This window comes from Mauremys mutica, chromosome 13 (assembly GCF_020497125.1).
Source record: "Mauremys mutica isolate MM-2020 ecotype Southern chromosome 13, ASM2049712v1, whole genome shotgun sequence".
In the NCBI taxonomy this organism is placed as follows: Eukaryota; Metazoa; Chordata; order Testudines; family Geoemydidae; genus Mauremys; species Mauremys mutica.
In genome coordinates this window covers 38,103,918-38,124,737 of record NC_059084.1, presented here as the reverse complement: position 1 = coordinate 38,124,737, position 20,820 = coordinate 38,103,918, and the positions used below count along the sequence as shown (strand labels likewise).

At 64.4% G+C, this 20,820-nt stretch overlaps 3 protein-coding genes across 4 annotated transcripts; 1 reads left to right on the top strand and 2 right to left on the bottom strand.

The window, feature by feature from the left end:
- Nucleotides 1–496: 496 nt before the first annotated feature.
- Nucleotides 497–6,084, bottom strand: LOC123348684 (O-sialoglycoprotein endopeptidase). Its single transcript, XM_044986287.1, has 11 exons — nt 5,918–6,084; nt 4,515–4,634; nt 4,199–4,374; nt 3,997–4,092; nt 2,545–2,594; nt 2,337–2,415; nt 2,159–2,224; nt 1,595–1,685; nt 1,200–1,275; nt 756–854; nt 497–676 (listed from the first exon to the last, which is right to left on the bottom strand). Exons 1-11 carry the CDS (start codon nt 6,036–6,038, stop codon nt 637–639), a joined length of 1,014 nt encoding a protein of 337 aa, XP_044842222.1. The 5' UTR covers nt 6,039–6,084; the 3' UTR covers nt 497–636.
- A 192-nt stretch (nt 6,085–6,276) lies between these two features.
- On the top strand, nt 6,277–12,396 carry APEX1 (apurinic/apyrimidinic endodeoxyribonuclease 1). 2 transcript variants are annotated; one of them, XM_044986288.1, is made up of 5 exons: nt 6,277–6,434; nt 6,981–7,105; nt 8,423–8,610; nt 10,517–10,709; nt 10,909–12,396. In XM_044986288.1, the coding sequence occupies exons 2-5, from the start codon at nt 7,045–7,047 to the stop codon at nt 11,421–11,423; spliced, it is 957 nt and encodes a 318-aa protein (XP_044842223.1). In that variant the 5' UTR covers nt 6,277–6,434; nt 6,981–7,044; the 3' UTR covers nt 11,424–12,396. The 2 variants fall into 2 exon arrangements, with proteins under 2 accessions (XP_044842223.1, XP_044842224.1); XM_044986289.1 differs by having other exon boundaries at nt 6,308–6,382.
- A 1,507-nt stretch (nt 12,397–13,903) lies between these two features.
- On the bottom strand, nt 13,904–19,397 carry PIP4P1 (phosphatidylinositol-4,5-bisphosphate 4-phosphatase 1). The gene is made up of 7 exons (XM_044985607.1): nt 19,089–19,397; nt 18,315–18,505; nt 17,771–17,877; nt 17,289–17,394; nt 16,355–16,407; nt 15,835–15,925; nt 13,904–15,592 (listed from the first exon to the last, which is right to left on the bottom strand). Exons 1-7 carry the CDS (start codon nt 19,249–19,251, stop codon nt 15,449–15,451), a joined length of 855 nt encoding a protein of 284 aa, XP_044841542.1. The 5' UTR covers nt 19,252–19,397; the 3' UTR covers nt 13,904–15,448.
- Nucleotides 19,398–20,820: the final 1,423 nt, after the last annotated feature.

The following is a 20,820-nucleotide window of genomic DNA, read 5'->3' as shown; positions in this document are numbered from 1 at the left end:
GGTGCCCCTCACTCTCGACCCACAGCCCCTGCAAGCCCGGCCCTGCCAGTGCCCCTCACTCCCAACCCGCAGGCCCTGCTAGCCCGGCCCCCCCAGTGCCCCTCACTCCCAACCCACAGCCCCTGCTAGCCCAGCCCTGGGCTGCCCCCCAGCTCTGCTGGTGCCTAAGTCCCAACCTTCAGCTCCTGCCAGCCCATCCCTGACCCCCCTCCCCCTCTGTCAGTACCCCTCACTCCCAACCCACAGCCCCATCTAACCCAGCCTTATTCCCCCATAGCTCTGCCGGTGCCCCTCACTCCTGACCCGCAGCCCCTGCCACCCCAGCTCTGCTGGTCCCCCCCAGCTCTGACCTGCAGCCCATGGTAGCCAGGCTGAGTACCCCCAACTCATTGCCCCAGTGGCGGGTTTCAGGCTGAGTGGGGCCCGGTGAGGGGCTGGGGCCAGGCCCAGAGGCCGCTCCCTGCCCAGCCCCCAGGGCTCAGGAAAGGAATCCCCCTTACAAAAGCAAACGTCTTTATTGTGTGTTAGGCTGAGTTCCAGCCCGCGGGGCCCTCGAGCCGCGGCCACCTGCTCTGCACGGGCCCCGCGGGGGCAGCAGCCACTTCAGGGCCCGTCCTTCGCATGGGAGGGAAGGGGTTAATCGCGCCAGGTCACCTCCACTTCGTCTGTCCGGTACCTGTGGGGAGAAAAGAAAGTCAGGGGGCTGGGGGCTGGCCCATGGCTGGTGCCTCCCCCCTCGCTCCCCCCTCCTCTACCTCTGCGTGATCCATGAATCCTCCAGCTGCGTCACCTGCCCCGTGCGGAACATCTCCCAGCCAGCCTGCGCGATCATGGCCCCATTGTCAATGCAGAACCTGGGGACGGGGGGCAGATGAGACCTCCTGCAGGCAGCGCGGCATGGGGGCTAGTGGTTAGAGCGGGAGGGGGCTGGGAACTCCTGGGTTCTGTCCCTGGCTCTGGAAGGGGAGTAGGGTCTAATGGTTAAAGAGGAGAGGTGGGGGGTTGGGAGCCAGGACTCCTGGGTTCTCTCCTGGCTCCGGGATAGGGCCAATGCCCTAAAGCACCATAGCCCAGAATCTCCCAGGGGAATCCAAGAGCTACTGTCTGGAGGGATAATCCCACCGCTCCCACCAAGCTAAGGCGGGCTGAGGGGCTGCTGGCACCCCAGCTCCACAGGGCAAGCTGGCGGGAGTCGGTACCTCTCATCTGTAGCAAACAGCTTGGCTCCCCTCTCCGCACACATGATCCGCATCATCTCCTGCAGCCGCATGTTACCTGGGGGAGGGGCAGGATTAGAGCTGGGGGGGCCAGGCTGGTGACACCTGGGGAGGGGGAAGGTTTCAAGCGGAGACCCCAGTCACAGGACACAAGTGGCACGAGCTGTGATGGCCTCAGCTGAGCCCAGGGACTAGCCCCAGGCTGCGCCTGCCAGGTTTGAGGGGGAGAGCCCAGCGAGCCCCGGCCCTAGGGCAGCGATCCCAAGGGGAGGGAGGCAGGGGGCAAGTGGGGAAGCAGGGGGGGCTAAGTATGGGGACCGGGGGGGAGGCAGGGTTCCCATGCAGTGACCCCCCCCCAGCATGGTCCTGGCACGTACAGCCGACGCCGCCCACGACGAGAGCCTCCTGCGAGCCGCAGTGCGCCATGGCCCGCTCCGTGATCTCCACCAGCATCGCGAAGAGCGTCTCCTGGGGGGGCAGTGCAGCTAGGGCAGTGCCGCTCGCTCGCTCCCGACCCGCAGCCCCGCCCCCCCGCGCTCCTCACTCCCGACCCGCAGCCCCCCCGCCGCTCCTCGCTCCCAACCCACAGCAGCCCACCCCTCGCTCCCGACCCACAGCCCCCCCCATGGTGCTCCTCGCTCCCGCCGCCCCCCGGCACTCCTCACTCCCGACCCACAGCCCCCCCACCCCTCCTCGCTCCCGACCCACAGCAGCCCACCCCCCGCTCCCAACCCGCAGCCCCCCCTCCCTCGGCGCTCCTCACTCCCAACCCGCAGCCCCCCCCGCCCCCCTCACTCCCAACCCGCAGCCCCCCCATTCGCGCTTCTCGCTCCCGCCGCCCCCTCGGCACTCCTCACTCCTGACCTGTAGCCCCCCCCCCTTGCCCCTCCTCACTCCCTCCCCACAGCTCTCACAGTGCCCTGAGCTGGGCCGTTCCTCACCTGGAGAGAGAAGCAGAGATCCTCCGGGGTGCACTCTCCTGATGCCAGCATCTTGTGAGCCACCTCCTACAGGGCAGAGAGGGGGTTCAGGGTGCCCGGTTCCCGCCCGGCTCAGGGAGGGGAGTGGGGGCTAGTGGGCAGAGCAGGGGCTGGGAGCCAGGACCTCGGGGTTCCTCACCTCTATGTGGGACAGGATCCCAGAGAAGGAGACATCCATTCCCTTCACTGTGTAGGGCAGCTCCACCAGCTTCTGTCCCCTGGGGGTGTGGGGGGAGGAGACTTTGTTAGACCCTCCCAGAGCCAGAGATCTAACCCCAGAGTCCTGCCCCGCAGCCCTGCTCCAGGCCCCTGGACCCCAGGCCCCTCCCGGAGCTGGTACCACTCACTTCTTCGCCATCTGTTCGATGTTATAGCCAGGGCTGGGGTCATTGGATATCTAGGAGGAAGAGACACCAAGGGGGGGGTAAGGCTGGATGTGGGGGTACCAGAAGGCCCCATCCCAACCTCCGAGCCCCCCAGGCCCCACGGTGACCCCCCCCACACACACACACACTTTGCTTTGGTTGTTCGGGGGGGAAATGGACGACTTGAAGACACCAGCTCCTTTCAGGCCAAAACCTTTCCTGCAGCGAGGCTCAGGGCAGGGGGATTCAGGTGAAATCGGTCCCCCCAGTTCTGAGCTTCAGAGAGGGGAACGAAGCCTGGGGCTCCTTTGCCAAACCTCCATATTGATTTCCTGCTAAATCTCACAATCATTTTCCGCTTCACTTGCAAAGAAACAAGGAAATTCCAGGCCAAGAACCTCAGTTAGTGCTGAAGATTCCCACAGCCTGCACCTGGCTTTTAAAAGCAGAAAACTGAATGCCAAAAATCTGAGATTAATGTTAAAATGAATGCAAAGTCTCCAACTAAGTGAGCGCAGATTCTTTGACAAAAGTATCTAATTTTATGCTGGCTTTAGTTGGAAATGTTTGACTGTAAAGTTACCATTAACCTTAGATTTCGGCATTTAATTTCCGCAATTTCAGGGAGAAGAACAAAAGTTACTGTTTTCGTTAAAAAGCAAGCAAATTCCATGCCAGAAAACCTCATCTTCCATTGCTCCTGCCACAAGGAAGAAGAGGATTTTACAAGAAATCCAGGCAATTGGGTGTGAGGTTTTTTAAAAATGGAAGGCTATAGAATGTTTGTGATAGAGATTGATTTCAAGTCTTATATAAAGCAAGTTATATGCTAAATATCGTCTGATCTTGTACAGTATTCTTGGATTATAAAGAGAATAAAATTGTGAGTTTGTTTAAAAAGTAACCAAACTAAGAAAATTTGTCTGTCCTTGGGGAAAAAAGCAAGGAAATTCCACTCCAAAAAACTTAGGTTAAGTTTAAAATTGCACTGAGTATTTTTCGACGAGCGTGTGTATAAAACCAACACTAATCTGGAATCCCCTTGCGTTTAAAATGAACAACTTCACCCCAAACACACCAGAACTTGGAGTCATGTGACTTAAAATTTCCAAGCGACATTTCTCCAATGTTGCTGTCGCTAAATGTTGCTAGTGAAGGAACCAGGGGGATTGGGGAAGATTTCTCTTAGGGCTGACACCTTATTTTAAAAAGCAAGGAAATTAAATACCAAAAAACTTGTTAATGTTGAAGTGCCACAATCAGGTAACGGACAAACTCTGGGTGACTCACTTAATGGGAATAGAACCCAGAAGTCCTGACTCCCGGTCATCCCCACCTCCGGCTCTAACCACTAGACCTCACTTCCCCCCAGAGCCAGGGAGAGAACCCAGGAGTCCTGACTCCCAACCCTCTGGCTCCCCACTGCCCTCTCACCTTCAGCACACGGGCGAAGCGGTCCAGGCAGTTGCCCACGGCAATGTCGATGGTCTCCCCGAAGATGCGATACCGGCGCTCCGAGTACGCGATGACCTGGGCAAGAGAAGCAGAGCAGGGGGGATGTACAGGGCTGCTGGGATCTCCTGGGTGGGGGCCTAGTGTGGTGCTGGGGGGGAAGGAGGGGAAGCGTCAGCCCTACCTGGGTGTTGCCCCCGCTGACGTACAGCACGGTGGGGTTCTGGGCGCCCGTGATCAGCCGGCCCATCTCAATGTGGCCCACGCAGTGATTGACACCCAGCAGGGGCTTGTTCCAGAGCTGGGCCAACGTCCGGGCCACCACGGCCACTGTCACCAGTGGGGCGCCCATGCCAGGGCCTGCAGGGAGAGTGCAGGGTCAGCACAGGGCATTGGGGGTCCCCCCACTCGCCCTGGGCACGGGGCCCGCCTGTACCCCCCACTCGCCCTGGGCACAGGGCCCGCCCCCTCACCCTGCGTGTAGGCTCCGCCCCACTCACCCTTGGTGTAGGCCACGCAGTCCACATCTGCAGGCTCCAGCCCTGCCTCCTGCAGAGCCTCCCGCAGCACAGCCAGCACACAGCCCCGGTGGTGCCTCGCTGTCTGCCCTGGCAGGAACCCTGCCCCAGAGAGACAGCGTCAGGGGGTGGGGCTGGCAAAGACCAAATGCGGGGGGGGGGGGGGGGCCAAAAGGGATCGGATGTGGGGGGCCTGGAGGAGGGAACCAGACTCATCCTGGCCCAGAGAGGTGGGGAAAGGGGACGTGTGTTTGGGGGGAGGAGGAGATCAGGAAGCCTGGATTCACCCTTGCCTGGAGAGGGGGCTGGATGAGGGGCCAGACTCAGAGAGTAGAGAGAACCCGGGGGGGAGGATGGGGAGCTTTGGGGAGGGGGGTCCCAGAGAGAATCCTGGCAGGGTTTGGGACATGGAGGCCCGGGGGGAGGGTGTCCAGGGGGAAGAGGGTGTTCTGGGGGGGAACCGGGTGCCAGGGCAGGGGGTGAAGGATGGAGGACTGGGTAAGGACAGGGAGGCCCGGGGGGAGGGTGTCCAGGGGGAGGAGGGGGTTGCTTCTGAGGAGGAAGCGGGTACCAGGGCAGGGGGGCAGAGGGATGAAGGATGGAGGACTGGGTACGGACAGGGGGTCCTGGTGGGGATCTCTGCAGGGCCTGGGATGGGGAGGCCTGGGGGAGTGCAGGGGAGATGGGGATCGGGGAGAGGCTGGGGGGATCCCAGGGTGGACGGAGGGGGGGATGGGTAAGGATGGGGAGGCCTGGCGACAGGTCCCAGGGCAGGGTAGGGGCGCAGGGGAGATGGGGGGGCATATGGAGGGGGAATGGGTAAGGACAGAAGGGGAATGGGGAGGGGCTCCAAGGTGGGGTAGGGGGGCTGGGGCAGACGGGGGGCTGGTGAGGGGTCCCAGGGCACTGGGGGTGGACGAAAGGGGGATGAGTAAGGACGGGGGGGGGCCCGGGGCAGGGTAGGGAGATAGGTAGGGGCACAGGGGGGATGGGTGCACAGAGGGGCCCAGGGCGGGGTAAGGGGATGGGTAAAGATGGCGGGGGTCCCAGGGCGGGGTAGAGGGATAGGGGGCGGACGGGGGGGGGGTGGGGAGGGGTCCCGGGGCGCAAGGGGCGGGTGGACGGGGGGGTCCAGTCTGGGGGTGGACGGAGGCGGGGCAGGAGGGCGGGGGGCAGACGGACGGGGAGGCCGGAGTAGGGGATGGGTAGGGACGGGGGGCCCGGGATGGGGGGCCCCAGAGCGGGGTAGGGGGACGGGGGGGGGGCAGACGGAGGGGGGCGGGGTAGGGGGGGCAGACGGAGGCGGACGGGGGGGCCCGGGAGGGGAGCGGATGGCGGGGGGGGGCCCGGGCGGGGGGCGGACGGCGGGGGGGGGCCCGGCTCACCCTGGCCCGGCGCGGGCACGAAGGTCCGGCGGGGGTTGCTCAGCACCCGCCCGTCCCGCACCAGCCCCGCCCCCACCTTGTTGGCGCTGCCTTCCAGCCCCAGCACCGTCACCCCGGGCATGGCCGGTCCGGTCCGGCGCGGCGCGGGCAGCCCGGAGCCCCGCCCCTCGCGCGGCACGTGACACCGGAGCGCTGTGGCCACGCCCACTCCTGCCCCGCGTGACACCGCAGGGCCTAGTCCCTCCCTGCGCACGTGACACGGGAGCCCCGCCCATTCCCGTCCCCCTCAGTCCCCGGCGGCCCCAGGCCCCCGGCACGTGACAGCGCGACGCTCTAGCCCCGCCCCTCCCCCGGCACGTGACCCTGCCGCACGTGTCCCGACCGGACTCTGCTGCGCTTTGTTCCCGGACGGGCCGTGGGGCGCACGGGGCTCGGAGCGGGGCCTGGTTGGCCGGGAGCCGGGCGGTGAGAGGCGGAGGGGGCTGAGTGCGCGGGAGGGCTGCGACTGGCCAGGCAGGTGGGTGTTTATTGTGCACGGAGCTCTGTGATTGGCCGGGGAGCGGGGGGTTATTGTGCACGGAGCTCTGTGATTGGCCGGGGAGCGGGGGGGTTATTGTGCACGGAGCTCTGTGATTGGCCGGGGAGCGGGGGGTTATTGTGCACGGAGCTCTGTGATTGGCCGGGGAGCGGGGGGGTTATTGTGCACGGAGCTCTGTGATTGGCCGGGGAGCGGGGGGTTATTGTGCACGGAGCTCTGTGATTGGCTGGGGAGCAGGTGGGTATCGTGCTGCGAGGGCTGTGATCGGCCCGGTAGGTCGGGGTTTGTTGCCCGTGGGTGTTAATTGGCCAGGGAGCTGGGTGTTTATTTTGCAAGGAGGCTGCGATTGGCTAGGGAGCTGGGGGGGTTATTGTGCAAGGAGCTCTGTGATTGGCCAGGGAGCGGGTGACTAACGCAAGAAGGTTTGTGATTGGCTGGGGAGCGGGCATGGGCATTGGGCCCATCCACCCTGGTTCTGTGGAGTGCTGATTGCCCTGTGCCCGCCCGCTCCCCCCACCCCCCCAGGATCCTGCGGCTCGTGGCTCGGCGGTGTCGGCTCCTCAGCGCAGGGCCCAGCTGGTGGCGGGAGATGCCCAAACGGGGGAAGAAGGCAGAGGATGTGGACAGCGCGGACGAGTTCGAGGCCCCAGGTAACCGCGGCCGCGTGGCACAGCAGCCCCTCCCTGCTCCCCGCAGCACGGCGCCCCCTCCCTGCTCCCCGCGGCATGGCGCCCCCTCCCTGCTCCCCGCGGCACAGCAACCCCTCCCTGCTCCCCGCGGCACAGCAACCCCTCCCTGCTCCCCGCGGCACGGCGCCCCCTCCCTGCTCCCCGCGGCACGGCGCCCCCTCCAAGCCCCGCCCAGGCCCTGCGCCATGGCGCGCCCAGTGATGAGCTGCCAAAATACTAACAACCGATTCCCTCCTCCTCACCCCATGAGGGGGTCGTGCCCCCCCGCCCCCCCGGGATTCCTGCCCCGCCCCCCAGGACACCTGCCCCATCCACCCCCCTTCCCTGTCCCCTAACTGCCCCCTGCTGCCCCATCCAACCCCTCCTCTTATTCCTGATGGCCCCCCGGGACCCCTGCCCCATCCTACCACCCCTTCTCTCTGTCCCCACTGCCCCTGGAACCCCTGCCCCTGACTGCCTCCCACCACCCCATCCAACCCCTGGTCCTTCCTGACTGCCCCCCTAGGACCCTTGCCCCCATTCAATTCCCCTGTTCCCTACCCTCTGACTGCCCCCAGTCCCGACCCTAATCCACCCCCCGCCCTTTATCCAACACCCTCTCCCATCTCCCCTTACCACGCTGCCTGGAGATGGGGGCCGCGCCACCCAGAGTCGGGGCTGGGAGCCGCGGGCGCTGGGCTGGAGTTGGGGGCTGGGCCAGAGCCGCTGGCCAGCCCGAAATCGGGGGCCAGCCCGCAGTCGGGACTGGGGGCCAGCCCAGAGCTGGGGGCCGGCCCGGAGCCGTGCTGCCCTGCCGGAGTCGGGGGCCGGGGCTGGGGCCGGACGCGTGGAGCCTAGAGCCCTCCTTGTGCCTCCCCGCCCCAGCTCGCCTGCAGGAAGCTGCTGCTTCCTTCTCAGCCCACCCTGGCTTCCCAGGCTAACAGCTGATTGGCAGGAAGCCGGGAGGGGGAGCCTTCAGAGGAGGAGGCAGAGCTGGAGCCAGGTGAGCTGGGGTCGGGGGGGCAGGGCAGGGCAGGGAGCTGCTGGAGCTTTTGTTAAATTTAAAAGTTTAGAACAACCGGTTCTAAAAGGGTTTCTAAATATAACAACTGGTTCCTGTGAACCGGTGTGAACCGGCTGCAGCTCACCACTGGGCGCGCCCCATCATTTCTTGTGCATCATGCTAGGAGGGCTGGATGGTCCTTTGGTTTGACTCAGTAGGGCCAGTCTTACGTTCTTGGCACCCCCCCGGCTGCTCCGTGCCACGTCCCAGCTTTCTTTCTCTCTCCCCCTCCACAGAGCCCGAGGCAAAGAAGAGCAAGAAGGGGGCAGCCAAGGGCCCCAAGGAGAAGGTCGCGGAGAGCCCCATCCTGTACCAGGATCCACCCAACAAGCTCACCTCCTCCGGTGGGCAGAAGTACACCCTGAAGGTCACGTCGTGGAATGTGGACGGGCTCCGGGCCTGGGTCAAGAAGAAGGGGCTGGAGGTAGGAGTGGCTCTCCCAGGCGCTGGGCTCTGCCAGTCTTCGCTGGGCTAGGCAGCTCCTCCCCAGTTCGGACCACCCGGGTTGGGGCCCTGGTCTACAGTGGGGAGTACCAGGGTGCCGGGGGCTAAGGCCACCCCTGCCTCTGCAGAGCCTGCAGCATGGCCTAATGACTACAGCTAGAGAGCTTACAGCAGGGGGGGCTGGGAGCCAGGACTCCTGGGTTCTATCCCAGCAAGGGGAGGGAGGTCTAGTGGGTTATAGCAGTGGGGCTGGGAGCCAGGACTTCTGGGTTCTCTCTCTGGCTCTTCCATTGACCTGCTAGGTGACCTTGGGCCAGTCCCTTCCCCTTCTTGTGCGTCAGTTTTCCCACCTTTGCAGTGGGGATAAGGATCCTGACTTCCTTTGAGCTCTGCTGAGAAATGCTCTAGCCAAGTTAGGGATTGGGGTGTTTTTCCCTGCAGAAAAAAATTTCCAGGTTGGGGTGGGGGGGTAGAATTTCACAGTGAATTTCATGGGTCAAATTTTCCACCTGGAGTTTGGATTCCCACATTCACAATTTAGGGATTTTTTGCAAATCCAGAAATTTGGGATTTTTAGATTTATTCCATTTTCCTCTCCTGCTTTGTGCCTCCAAGTTGAGCACAGTGAACAACGGCAGGGCTGTGGGAACGTTGGCATGCACTGGAAAAGTCACCCAGTGTCAGAGATACAGAGCTTCTCAGTGGTCCCTCCCGCTCTGCTGCCGCCCCGGACTCCTAGGGCCCTTCGGCACTCACTAACTCTTCTCCAAAGTCAGAGACGTCTGGGGACGTCCTAGAATAGGAGGAAAACAGGCCATTTGAATCCTAGGCATCCTGTCTCTGTTACATTTCCATCAGTAAATGGGGATTGGGGCCGGAGGGGGTGGGAGGTCCTAAATCGCCAAACACGTTTGCTTTTCCTAACCCAGAATGAAATTTTAACTCAAAATTGACATTTGTCATCCCCCAAATCCCGCTGGACAGGGGGGAAATGTTGCAGCTGTAAAAGCTGAAACGATTAACGTGGGTTCATGAATGGCTGATTCCCTTGAGCTTGGTCCACAGCCAGATTTGTACCTGGTTTGGTTCCAGTGGGATCGTTAAAATGGGTCTGAAGTCTGGGATGGGTTTAGGGGTGAGGACGGAGAAGCAGCTGGGTAGGAGCTCGCAGGACTTTGCTGGGGCCTGCATACGACTCCGGGATGTAGAAACAGGCGAATCTGGAGTAGCTGCAGAGGTTCTTTTACTTCTGGGAGCTGAAACTTGACAAATGCAGCCTGGCCATAAGGGGGACATTTTTAATAATGAAGGTGACTATTTGGAACAATGTGCCAAGGGTCGTGGTGGATTCTCCATCCCTGGCAGTTTTGAACAGCTCTGCGCTAGGAATTGTTGCAGGGCGGTTCTCCAGCCTGTGCTATCCAAGCGGTTGGACGAAACGATTCCCTTGGATCTGGGACTGTCCGTAGTGTGGAAGCAGTTTTACTAGTCTCAAAGTGCTGTTGCTGGTCCGGCTGGTCCCCAGCAAGCAGCGCCGGAGATCCACAGCCAGGGGCAGGGAGGACGCATGTGCTCCGAGGGAAGGGATAAACCGGAGGGAAGTGGGGTGAAGCTGGGGGGCAGGATACCTGGGTTCTCTTCCTCATCCTATGAGGTTCCCAGAGAAAGGGGTCTGGGGGGTTCCTGAGAAGAGGGGGGGCAGTAGCAGCGTTGGAGAGCAGTGGGGCACCTGTGACATCATGCTGTACCCAAGGGATGGACCCCAGGAATCCTGGCTCTCATGCCCACCCCCCCCCCAACCATTAGCCCCACTCCTCTCCCAAGGCTGGAGAGGGACCCCAGGTCTCCAGGCTCCCAGCCACCCTGACCCCGCTCTCCCCACACAGTGGGTGCGTGAGGAGGACCCCGACGTGCTGTGCCTGCAGGAGACCAAGTGTGCAGAGAAGCTGCTGCCCCCCGAGATGCGGGAGATGCCCGAGTATCCCCACAAGTACTGGGCCTGTGCCGGCGCCAAGGAGGGCTACAGTGGGGTGGCTCTGCTCTGCAAGACTGAGCCGCTCAGCATCACCTACGGCATCGGTAGGGACCTGCCCCGCCCCCCAGCCTCCCTGCCCACTGTGCCCCCTACCAACCTCTGCCTGCAGACCCCTCTGCCAGGCCCCCTGCGCCCCCTACAGCCTCCGCCAGGCCCTCTGGCCTTTCCCCTGGCCCATGCATCCCCTCACACCCGTGGCCTCTCCCCTTTGCCCTCTGACACGTGCCCCGTGTCTCCCGGCAGGTGAGGAGGAGCACGACCAGGAGGGCCGGGTGATCACGGCCGAGTTCCCCTCGCACTTCCTGGTGACGGCCTACGTGCCCAACGCGGGCCGGGGGCTGGTGCGGCTGGAGTACCGCCAGCGCTGGGATGCTGCCTTCCGGGCCTACCTGCGGGGGCTGGATGCTCGCAAGCCCCTGGTGGTGTGTGGGGACCTCAACGTGGCCCACGCTGAGATTGACCTGAAGAACCCCAAGGGCAACAAGAAGTCGGCGGGCTTCACGCCCGAGGAGCGCCAGGGCTTTGGGGAGCTGCTGGCGGCCGGCTTCACTGACACCTTCCGCCACCTCTACCCCGCGACGCCCCATGCCTACACCTTCTGGACGTACATGATGAACGCTCGCGCCAAGAACGTGGGCTGGCGCCTCGACTACTTCCTGCTCTCGACACGCCTGCTGGGGGCACTGTGCGACAGCAAGATCCGCTCCCAGGCCATGGGCAGCGACCACTGCCCCATCACTCTCTACGTGGCCCTGTGAGCGGGGTGGGGGTGGGGGCCATACAGCCTGATATGGTCCCAACACCCCTGTATGGCCCTGGGAGCGGGGGGGGGGGGAGCATACAGCCCGATATGGTCCCAACACCCCTGTACGGCCCTGGGAGCGCGGTGGAGGGCATACAGCCCTATATGGTCCTAACACGTCTGTACGGCCCTGGGAGCGGGGTGGCCTATGCAGCCTGCTATGATGGGGGGGTTGGGCCATACAGCCTGATATGGTCCTTGTGGCCCTATATGGCTCTGCGCGGGGGAGGCCATACAGCCTGATATGGCCTGAACACTCCTGTATAGCCCTGTGAGCGAGGGTTGGGGCCATACAGCTAGGTATGGGCTCAACACCCTCTCTCTAGCTGTGGGAGTGGCCCATACACCTCTGTATGGCCCTGCATGAGGTGGGGAGATCCCTATGGCCCTGCCCCCTCTCTCTGTAGTCCTGTGAGCAGGGTGGCCCATACACTCCTCTATGGCTTTGTGAGCAAGAGGGGATTGGGCCCATGTGCCCCATATGGCCCTGTGAGGCCAGGGGGAGTAGAGGGAAAGGGCCCCCCCACACCATGATCGGGGTGACTTTGCCCCCAAAATGAGACCTGATTCAACCCCCCAACTTGTGGGCCTTGGCCCCTCCCCATCCCAGAGACCATGAGCCCCCAAATTCAGCCCTGAACCCCCAAACTCACCCAGTGACACTCCAGTCCCAGAGGCCAGGAGCACCCCCCCCCCGCATGAGAAGAGCCCCCTGGACTCGTACCCACTGAGGGCCATGCAAGAACCTCCCCCCCATATACCAGCCTCCCCTCTTGCTGCCCCCCATCCTAGCCCCCAGAGAATTCCTCACCCCAGGAACTATTTTTTATCTGTAGAATTAAGCTGCTGCCTCACCTTGAGACCAGCCCCCCATTCTCTGTGGGGGGCCACAGAGCTGTGAGGAGCATTGATTAAAGGCTTTGAAAGGAGATTGTGTTTCATCTCACCCTGGCGGGGAGTGAGGCGGAGCTGGGAGACATTCACCCTCACGCTGCTCCTTGGCCTTTCAGCTGCCAGTGAAGCGGGGCAGAGATGGACTGGGGTCCCTGCCTGGGACATCACAGCCTAGAACGGAGGGATCCCTGCAGACACCCAGCTCCCACTTACAGAAATAATGGCTGGGCAAGGGGAGCTGCCCTGAGTGTGACCGATGCTGCCTGAGTCTGCAGAGAGCCTGAGCCCATTGGTGGGAGGGGGAGAACTGTCCCATGCATCTCAGTGGGGTGTTCCATCCCAGCCCCACTGCTCTGGGGGAGCCCCACCAACTCCACACCTGAAGGGGGGGTTGGGGTGCAACAAAAGGGCAGAGCCCTCTGGCCCCTGGGGAGGGCATGGACAGGGGTTGCCTTACTCCATCCGCGGCTGGTTCAGCCACACGTGGGCCAAGGAGGAGTTGGGGGCCCCCTGAGGGTGTCCCTCTGTAGGACCCCATGTCTCCAGCAAAGGGGTGGATCCAGCCCCGGCCCGGTGGAGACACCAGTCCACGCACAGGACACTTCTCTCCCAGGACTCTTGTTACATACCCTGCCCCTCCCACCTCCCGGAGCTGGGAGAAAACCCAGGAGTCCTGGCTCCCAGCTCCCTGCTGTAACGACTAGACCCCACTCCCCTCCCAGAAATCCACATCCAAGGCAGGAGCAGGAGGCTCTAGGGGGTGCCAGCACTCGGGACTGAGCTCCAATCAGCCCCCTCGCTGGATACCTCAGACACCTTCAAGGACTGTCCACCTAGGGGGTGCCAGCCCCATGGCAGGGACTGGCCGGCTTGGGGTGGGGATGGGACATGGGGCCTTTTCCCTCCAGGTGGTACCAGCTCAGATCAGGCCTCACAGTGCGGGCGGGCTGGCCGAGGAGTGTGCCCCCGCCCACCCCGATCCGTGGCTGTTCCTTTGCCCCTGTGGTGTAACGAGCTGGTGGGCTCTCAGCCTGGCAACAGCCCCAGCGCCGCCCTCCCCCCCCCCCCCCCCGGTCACCGTGGGGCAGAGCGAGGGAGCCAGGCAGGTGGGTGGCATGTGGAATCTCTTTATTTACAGTCAGGGTGTCCATCAGGCCAGCCCTCCCCAGGCTGGGCCAGACACACCGGATTAAAGTAGCACTGCACAGGGTGGGGTGGGGGGAAGGAGCCCGGGGCTGGATTTAAATAGCTATGTACAGGGGAGGGGTCTGTATGTACAAGCCAGAGCAGCGAGGAGCCCCAGCAAAGGGGATGAACCCCTGTCCCATCCCGCAAAGATCCCTGAAGAACCAAGGCCGGAGATGTTCCGTTCTCCCTCCCCAAGCGGGAGGCCCGCGCCAGGCACCCTCATCACCAGCCCTCTGGGGAGCTCCCCCTTGTCCCCTGCAGCTCCCTGGGGGTCCTCAAACCGCACCCCAGAGGAGGCAGGGCCCAGCCAAGGGGCGTGTGGAGAGGGGACTGAGTTAGTATCACACACCCCATGCAGCCATCAGCCCAGGGGGTGAGGGGCTGGATGGGAAGGGGTGGCCCTGGGGGGGAGCTCACAGGCATGCTGGGAAGGCTCAGGGCCCCCATGCAAGGGGGCTATTACCCATTGGCTCCCCACCCCCCCAAGAATGTGCAAAGAACCAGAGCAGCCATGCAGGGGGGGGGGGAGAGCAAACCCAGAGCAGCTTCCCCCCCGGGCAGCACAGACAGCGCCCCCAGCTGCCCCTGCCGGGGGGAGGATTGGGATTGGGATGGGGGCTGCTCCCCCCCAGCTCCCCCACCCAAATAAAAGTTACCTTTGGTCCCTAAACAGAGCAGGGGCACAGGCCTGTCCCCTCCAGGCAGCCCTGGCTCACATCCAGCCCCAGGGTGGACACTGGCTGGCTCAGGGGGGCAGGGAAAGGGGCCCAGGGTCTGTCCCCTCTGGGAGGTGCCGGCTCCCATCTGGCCCCAGGGCAGGGACTGGCTGGGTCAGTGAGAAGGGAACGGGACATGGGGTCTGTTCCCTCTAGGAGGCGCCAGCTCCAATGTGGCCCCAGGGCAGGGACTGGCCGGCTTGGGAGGCGGGGGGCATGGCTGACAGAGCACAGATCAGTGAGGTGAACGGGGGCCTAAGAGGTGACCCCATCATGAAGCAGCAGTGAGCTGAATCCTTCTCATCCCCCGGTGTCAGCTCCCCTCCCCAGCAGGTCCCACCCCCCCAGAATGTACTCAATGCCCCCCCACTGTGGGGCCACCTCCCACGCCACTTCCCTGCAGGCCAAGGAGGTGCTGGGCATGGCAGTGCCCCCATCAGGACGGATGTGGGGCCCCCAGTGACTAAGCAGCCATGGGGGCTTCCTTCTGGCCACCTCATCCTGGGCAGTGGGTTGCCGCTCTGTCAGCCAGGGTCCCTTGGGTGCGGGGGGTGTTGTGGGGAGGGGAGGAGGTTCCAGCTCCAGTGTCCCTTGGGTGCGTGGGGTTTCCGGGGTGGTGGGTCCCAGGTCCATCATCCAGTGTCCCTTGGGTGCGCAGGGTCTCAAGGGTGGTGAGTCCCGTTTCCATTGTCCAGTGTCCCTTGGGTGGGGGGGTCCTAGCGCCGTCGTCCAGTGTCCCTTGGGTGCGTGGGGTCTCTGGGGTGGTGGGTCCCAGCTCCGTCGTCTAGTGTCCCTTGGGTGCGTGGGGTCTCTGGCGTGGTGGGTCCCAGCTCTATCGTCCAGTCTCCCTTGGGGAGGGGAGCGGGGGTGTCCTCTCTCTGTCACCCAGTGTCCCTTGGCTGGGTGGGTTCCCGGTCTCCTGGGTGGTGGGTCCCAGCCAAGCCACTGGAATCCAGCTCCCTCTCGGGTTGGTCCAGACAGAACTACCAGAGTTCAGCTGCCCTCTTGGGCTGGCGGGCCCCTTGCCCTTGAGACCACCGCAGCCGCCTCCACTGGTCCCGTCCCGTGGGGGTCTCCTGCTCAGGCTCCGGCAGGATGGGAGGGGAGCAGGAGCAAGGCGAGAGGCACAGGAACGGACCAGGGGGCTGGGCAGGAGCTGGCTGATCCGCGCGGCAGGGGCGGCTCAGGAGAAGTTCTGGACGGGGTGGCTGACTCGCATGCAGGCCCAGTACATGGCCCGGCCCAGACACAGCACGGCCAGGAGAATGATCAGCGCCCAGGAGGCGTAGATCCCGCCGTACCGCCGGGCGTGCCTCCATGTGCCAAACTGCGCGGAGAGAGACACCAGGGTCAGGACTCCTGGGTTCCAGCCCGGCTCTGCGCGGGGAGGGGGGGGCTAATGGTTGCGGGGGGAGGGACTGGAATCAGGACTCCTGGGTTCTATGTCCAACAGGCCCCTCCCCACTCAATGCCCCCTTTCTCCCAGGGCAGCACAGAGACTCGGACGCCCTGGGCAGTCCTACGGCTCCATCAGCACGGCCCGCTCCCCTGCCCCGGTCCCACACTCACCGCTAGGCCTGTGGCAGCTACAGCCACTACGACACCCAGGAGGAGGCAGCAGATGCATCTCTTCCAGGGGTACCTGCGCCCGATGGAGGAGCTGGGGGGAGAGAGTCAGAGTCAGACATGGACACCCAGGAGTCCTGGCCCCCTGCCCCCGCCCACTAGACCCCATTCCCTTCCCAGAGCCGGAGAGAGAACCCAGGAGTCCTGGCCCCCTGCCCCCGCCCACTAGACCCCATTCCCTTCCCAGAGCCGGGGAGAGAACCCAGGAGTCCTGGCCCCCGGCCCACTAGACCCCATTCCTCTCCCAGAACCGGGAAGAGAACCCAGGAGTCCTGCCTCTGAGCTCAACCACTCCCCATGCCCTTAGACCCCACACTTAGGCCTCGCTCTCCCAGCCCCTTCCACTCCTCGGCCTCCCAAGCCCATGAGGGCCGAGTCCCACCCCCAGGAACAGGCCTCTCTCTGGCCTGTAGCTGTGGCCCAGGGCAATGGGTCTCGCCGTGGGGAGGGGCAAGAAACTTACACTTTGCGGCAGTGCGGGCAGCGGGCTAAGGTGCGGTCTGTGAACTCTGTCCACTGGGAGAATGAGAACCAGAGAGAAACACACATGGGAAACCCAGCCTCCTGCTCTACCCATTACACCCCACTCCCCTCCCACAGCCAGAACCCAGGAGTCCTGGCTCCCAGCCTCCTGCTCTACCCGCTGCACCCCACGTCCCTCCCACAGCCAGAACCCAGGAGTCCTGGCTCCCAGCCTCCTGCTCTACCTGCTGCACCCCACATGCCTCCCATAGCCAGAACCCAGGAGTCCTGGCTCCCAGCCTCCCGCTCTACCCATTACACCCCACGCCCCTCCCACAGCCAGAACCCAGGAGTCCTGGCTCCCAGCCTCCTGCTCTACCCATTACACCCCACTCCCCTCCCACAGCCAGAACCCAGGAGTCCTGGCTCCCAGCCTCCTGCTCTACCCGCTGCACCCCACGTCCCTCCCATAGCCAGAACCCAGGAGTCCTGGCTCCCAGCCTCCCGCTCTACCCATTACACCCCATGCCCCTCCCACAGCCAGAACCCAGGAGTCCTGGCTCCCAGCCTCCTGCTCTACCCGCTGCACCCCACGTCCCTCCCATAGCCAGAACCCAGGAGTCCTGGCTCCCAGCCTCCTGCCCTATCCACTATACTCCCCTCCTAGAGCCACATATAGAACCCAGGAGTCCTGGCTCCCAGCCCTCCCTTCCCCTGCTCTAACCACTAGACCCCATTCCCCTCCCAGAGCTGGAATAGAACCCAGGAGTCCTGGCTCCCAGCCTCCCCCTCTCTCTACTCACTAGACACCACTCCTTTCCCACAGGCAGAACACAGGAGTCCTGGTTCCCAGACCCCTGGCTGAACCCCCCTACACCCCACACCCCTCCCAGAGCCAGGGACAGAACCCAGGAGTCCTGGCTGCCCCTGCTTACCAGGAAAGTATTCTTGCAGTGCCCACAGATGACCCGCACTCCCACAGGCTGAGGCTCAGGGCTCAGGGGCCCCGGGTGCACCGGGCCCAGGTTAATGATTCTTTTGCTGCAGCAGGGGAGAGAAAGCAACACAGATGAAACTGGAGCCCTGCCCTGTCCCGGGTACCAAGTCCAGCTGTGACCCAGGGACCGCTGGTGCCAACTGGCAGGGGGCACAGGGGGTGCCCAGGAGGTTACAGGGATCCCCGGGGTCCGATAGCTGCACACTAATTCACCACATGAGACATCTGCATGGCTGAGAGTGAGGGCGTTGTATCTACAGTGGAAGTTGTGTTCCTGAAGCGAAGGCTGGTCGGGCACAGACAAGGTTTCCTCCCACTCAGGAGCCCCGGGAAGCATCACCCAGGCCCAGCGTGCCCTCGGTGCCGCGCCTCCCCTCCCCCCTAGCCCAGGACAGTAGGGGAACCCTCTCTGTGGCTCACCAGTAGGGCCGGGGACAGGCGATGCGCTGGGATGTCACCTTGCAGATCAGCAGGCAGTTGCAGGGACATCTCACATACTTCTTCCCTGGGGGGGCGTTCTTGATCGGCTGCAGCAGAGACAAAGAGGAGACCTGAGCCTGGGGGGTGCTGGAGGCCAGGACAACCTGGGTTCTATCCCTGGCTCTGGAGGCAGCACAGCAAGCTCAGACCTTTTGCTCCACTTCCCCTGGTCCCAGCCTTGGGGTCTCCCAGCTCCAGCCAGATCCCAAGGGGATCTTCAGAGCTGAGAATTACCATTCCAGCTCTACAGGGTAACCTTCCGACACCTTCTGCCAGGGGCCAACAAACAACCCCCAAATCCCTCCCATTCCTGGGGGGCCCCTCAGAGGCCCCAGCCAGGCTCGCTGGAAAGACAGAGACAGGCATACGGCAGGGGAAGAGGGTAGTGGGACCTCGTGAGGAGGTTAATGGGGGATCCAGCCCCCCAGGGACAGCTGCGAGATCACCCCAGCCTGGCCCAGCCCCCACGGGGCTCCCAGCTCACCGTGGCCTCGTTGCAGACGCTGCACTTCACCACGTGCTGGTGCATCTTGCCCTCCACGTTGATGAGGCTCTGGCAGACGCGGCAGGTGATCATGGGGGCGCTGCCACTGTCGGGGCTGGCCATGGGGGAGTAGGGTGGGGGGTCCTCGCCGGGCAGCACAGCCGGATGCCCATCCGGGAACGATGGGAAGCCTGGGCAAGGGAACCACAGGCTACAGCCACCCATAATGCAGCCTGCGCTAGGCCCCTTAGCCACGGCCACGGCCACCTCCCCAAGCTCCTTCCCCAGTCCCAGTGCTACCCTCCAGCCCTCAGCTCAGCAACCCGCAGAGCTCCGCCCAGTTCCCTTAGCCCCGCCCACCAGCCCATCCCTGACATCTGCAGGCCCCACCACCCCGCCCACCGAGACCCCTAACCCCGCCCCATAGCCTGCAGCCCCGCCCACCGAGACCCCTAACCCCGCCCCATAGCCTGCAGCCCCGCCCACCGAGACCCCTAACCCCGCCTCGGAGCCTGCAGCCCCGTCCACCGAGACCCCTAGCCCCGCCCCAGAACCTGTAGCCCCGCCCACCGAGACCCCTAGCCCCGCCCCAGAACCTGTAGCCCCGCCCACCGAGACCCCTAGCCCCGCCCCAGAACCTGCAGCCCCGCCCACCGAGACCCCTAACCCCGCCCCAGAACCTGCAGCCCCGCCCACCGAGACCCCTAACCCCGCCCCGGAGCCTGCAGCCCCCACAGCCCCGCCCCTGCGGGGCCCTGGGGCGGGGCCGCTCACCATGGGGCGGGGCCGGCTTCCCTGCCGCGGGGCCCCCGTAGGGTGGGAGCGGCGCGGAGGGCACGAGCCCGCCAGGCCCGGCCAGGGTCCCGCCCGCCCCGGGAGTGCCCGGCTCGCCAAGCTCCGCGGGCAGCAACGGGGAGCGTTCGCCGTCCCCCGACATCGCCGCTTCCCGGCTGCCGTAGCGCCCGTCCCCGGCTTCCCGCAGTGACGTTCTGGGTCACGTGAGGGGGGGCGGCCTTCTATTGGCCAAGATGCAACTGGGTAACCCTCACGCTACCCTAGCGTCACGTGAGCCCATGCCGTCCTCTCATTGACTGGCGGCGGGCACTTCCCCGCACGTGACATCAGTTCTCCCCGCCTATTGGCTGGATTCGTCGCCCTCCTCATGTGACCCGAACTGGGCTCCCTCAATGGCTCGACCAACGGCGCCTTTCCCCACGTGACCTCGGAGGCTTCTCTTACTGGCTGGTCCCCTCAATCAGTCCCACATGATGAAGGCGGCATCCTCTGATTGGCCAATCGCTCAGTCCGTTGATCGTCATCACTTTCTCGCCTCCTGATTGGCTGGACACATCAACTCCCCCTCCCGCGACCCCGCCGGCCCTCGCCGTTGGCGGGCGTCCAACTCGCCCTGTCCATGTGACTCCCCACCAAGCCGCGCCCCCATTGGATGCCCCGGCCCGCCCTCCAGGCGCAGTTGGCTGTTTCCCATGTTAGGGCCATAACCCCGCCCCCAGCGCTGGCCCCTCCCACTGCCTGGCAACGACCTTCCTTATAGCCCCGCCCCCCGCACCCCTCGGGCTGCTTGTCAGGGGGAGGGGGGAACTGGGCCTGTGGCGCGAGACTGAGCGCGCCGGGGGGCGGGGCCATTGCAGGCTCCGCCCCCGATCTCCCAGCCCCGCCCGGGGTTTTCCCGTCCCCCCCTCCGTAAATTTACCCCCCATTTCGCTTCGGGGGAAGCATGTGGCCCCGCCCCCGAGCCCATCTCCCCGGCAGGGGGTGGCCTGGGGGGCTGCGGGGGCGTTCGGCTGGCGGCCTCGGTGGGGGGTCGCTCCCGCGCCGGGAGAGGGCGAACACGCAGGGGTCGGGGGCGGGGGGGTTACAGGTACTTGTGTAAGCGAGAGCCCCGAATCCCGGGAGGTTTGGTCACTCCCCGAGCCGGGGGGCTAGTGGGGGTGTCTCTGGCGCGTTGGGGGGCTGGGATTGGGAGTAGGGGGGCTGGCTTGGGGTGTCTGGCACTGGGGGGGCTGGCAGTCGGGAGGCTGGAAAGGGGGGTGTCTCTGGCGCGTTGGGGGGCTGGATTCGGGGGTGTCTGGCACTGGGGGGCTGGGATTGGGAGTAGGGGGGCTGGCTTGGGGGGGCTGGCGCGTTGGGGGGCTGGCTTGGGGGGTGTCTGGCACTGGGGGGCTGGGATTGGGAGTAGGGGGGCTGGCTTGTGGTGTCTGGCGCGTTGGGGGGCTGGCTTGGGGGGTGTCTGGCACTGGGGGGCTGGCAGCAGGGAGGCTGGAAAGGGGGGTGTCTCTGGCGCGTTGGGGGGCTGGATTCGGGGGTGTCTCTGACGCCGGGAGTCTGGGTGTAGTGGGGTTGGACTGAGGGGTGTCTCTGGCGCTGGGGGCTGGAATGGAGGTATCTCTGGGGCTAGGGGCGCTAGATTGGGGGGTCTCTGGTGCCGGGGTGTGGGAGTAGGGTGGTGTCTCTGGCCTTGGGGGTCTGAGAATGAGGAGGGGAT

Coding starts and splice junctions, on each gene's coding strand:
- LOC123348684 (XM_044986287.1), bottom strand. CDS start 6,038: ATGCCCGGGGTGACGGTGCTGGGGCTGGAAGGCAGCGCCAACAAGGTG. Junction 2,416..2,544: donor ATCGAACAGATGGCGAAGAA/GTGAGTGGTACC, acceptor CCACACCCCCAG/GGGACAGAAGCTGGTGGAGC. Junction 1,276..1,594: donor CGTCGTGGGCGGCGTCGGCT/GTACGTGCCAGG, acceptor CCCCTCCCCCAG/GTAACATGCGGCTGCAGGAG.
- PIP4P1 (XM_044985607.1), bottom strand. CDS start 19,251: ATGTCGGGGGACGGCGAACGCTCCCCGTTGCTGCCCGCGGAGCTTGGC. Junction 17,878..18,314: donor GCGTCTGCAACGAGGCCACG/GTGAGCTGGGAG, acceptor TCTCTGCTGCAG/CCGATCAAGAACGCCCCCCC. Junction 17,395..17,770: donor GCCTGTCCCCGGCCCTACTG/GTGAGCCACAGA, acceptor CCCCTGCTGCAG/CAAAAGAATCATTAACCTGG.
- APEX1 (XM_044986288.1), top strand. CDS start 7,045: ATGCCCAAACGGGGGAAGAAGGCAGAGGATGTGGACAGCGCGGACGAG. Junction 8,611..10,516: donor TCAAGAAGAAGGGGCTGGAG/GTAGGAGTGGCT, acceptor CTCCCCACACAG/TGGGTGCGTGAGGAGGACCC. Junction 10,710..10,908: donor CAGCATCACCTACGGCATCG/GTAGGGACCTGC, acceptor GTCTCCCGGCAG/GTGAGGAGGAGCACGACCAG.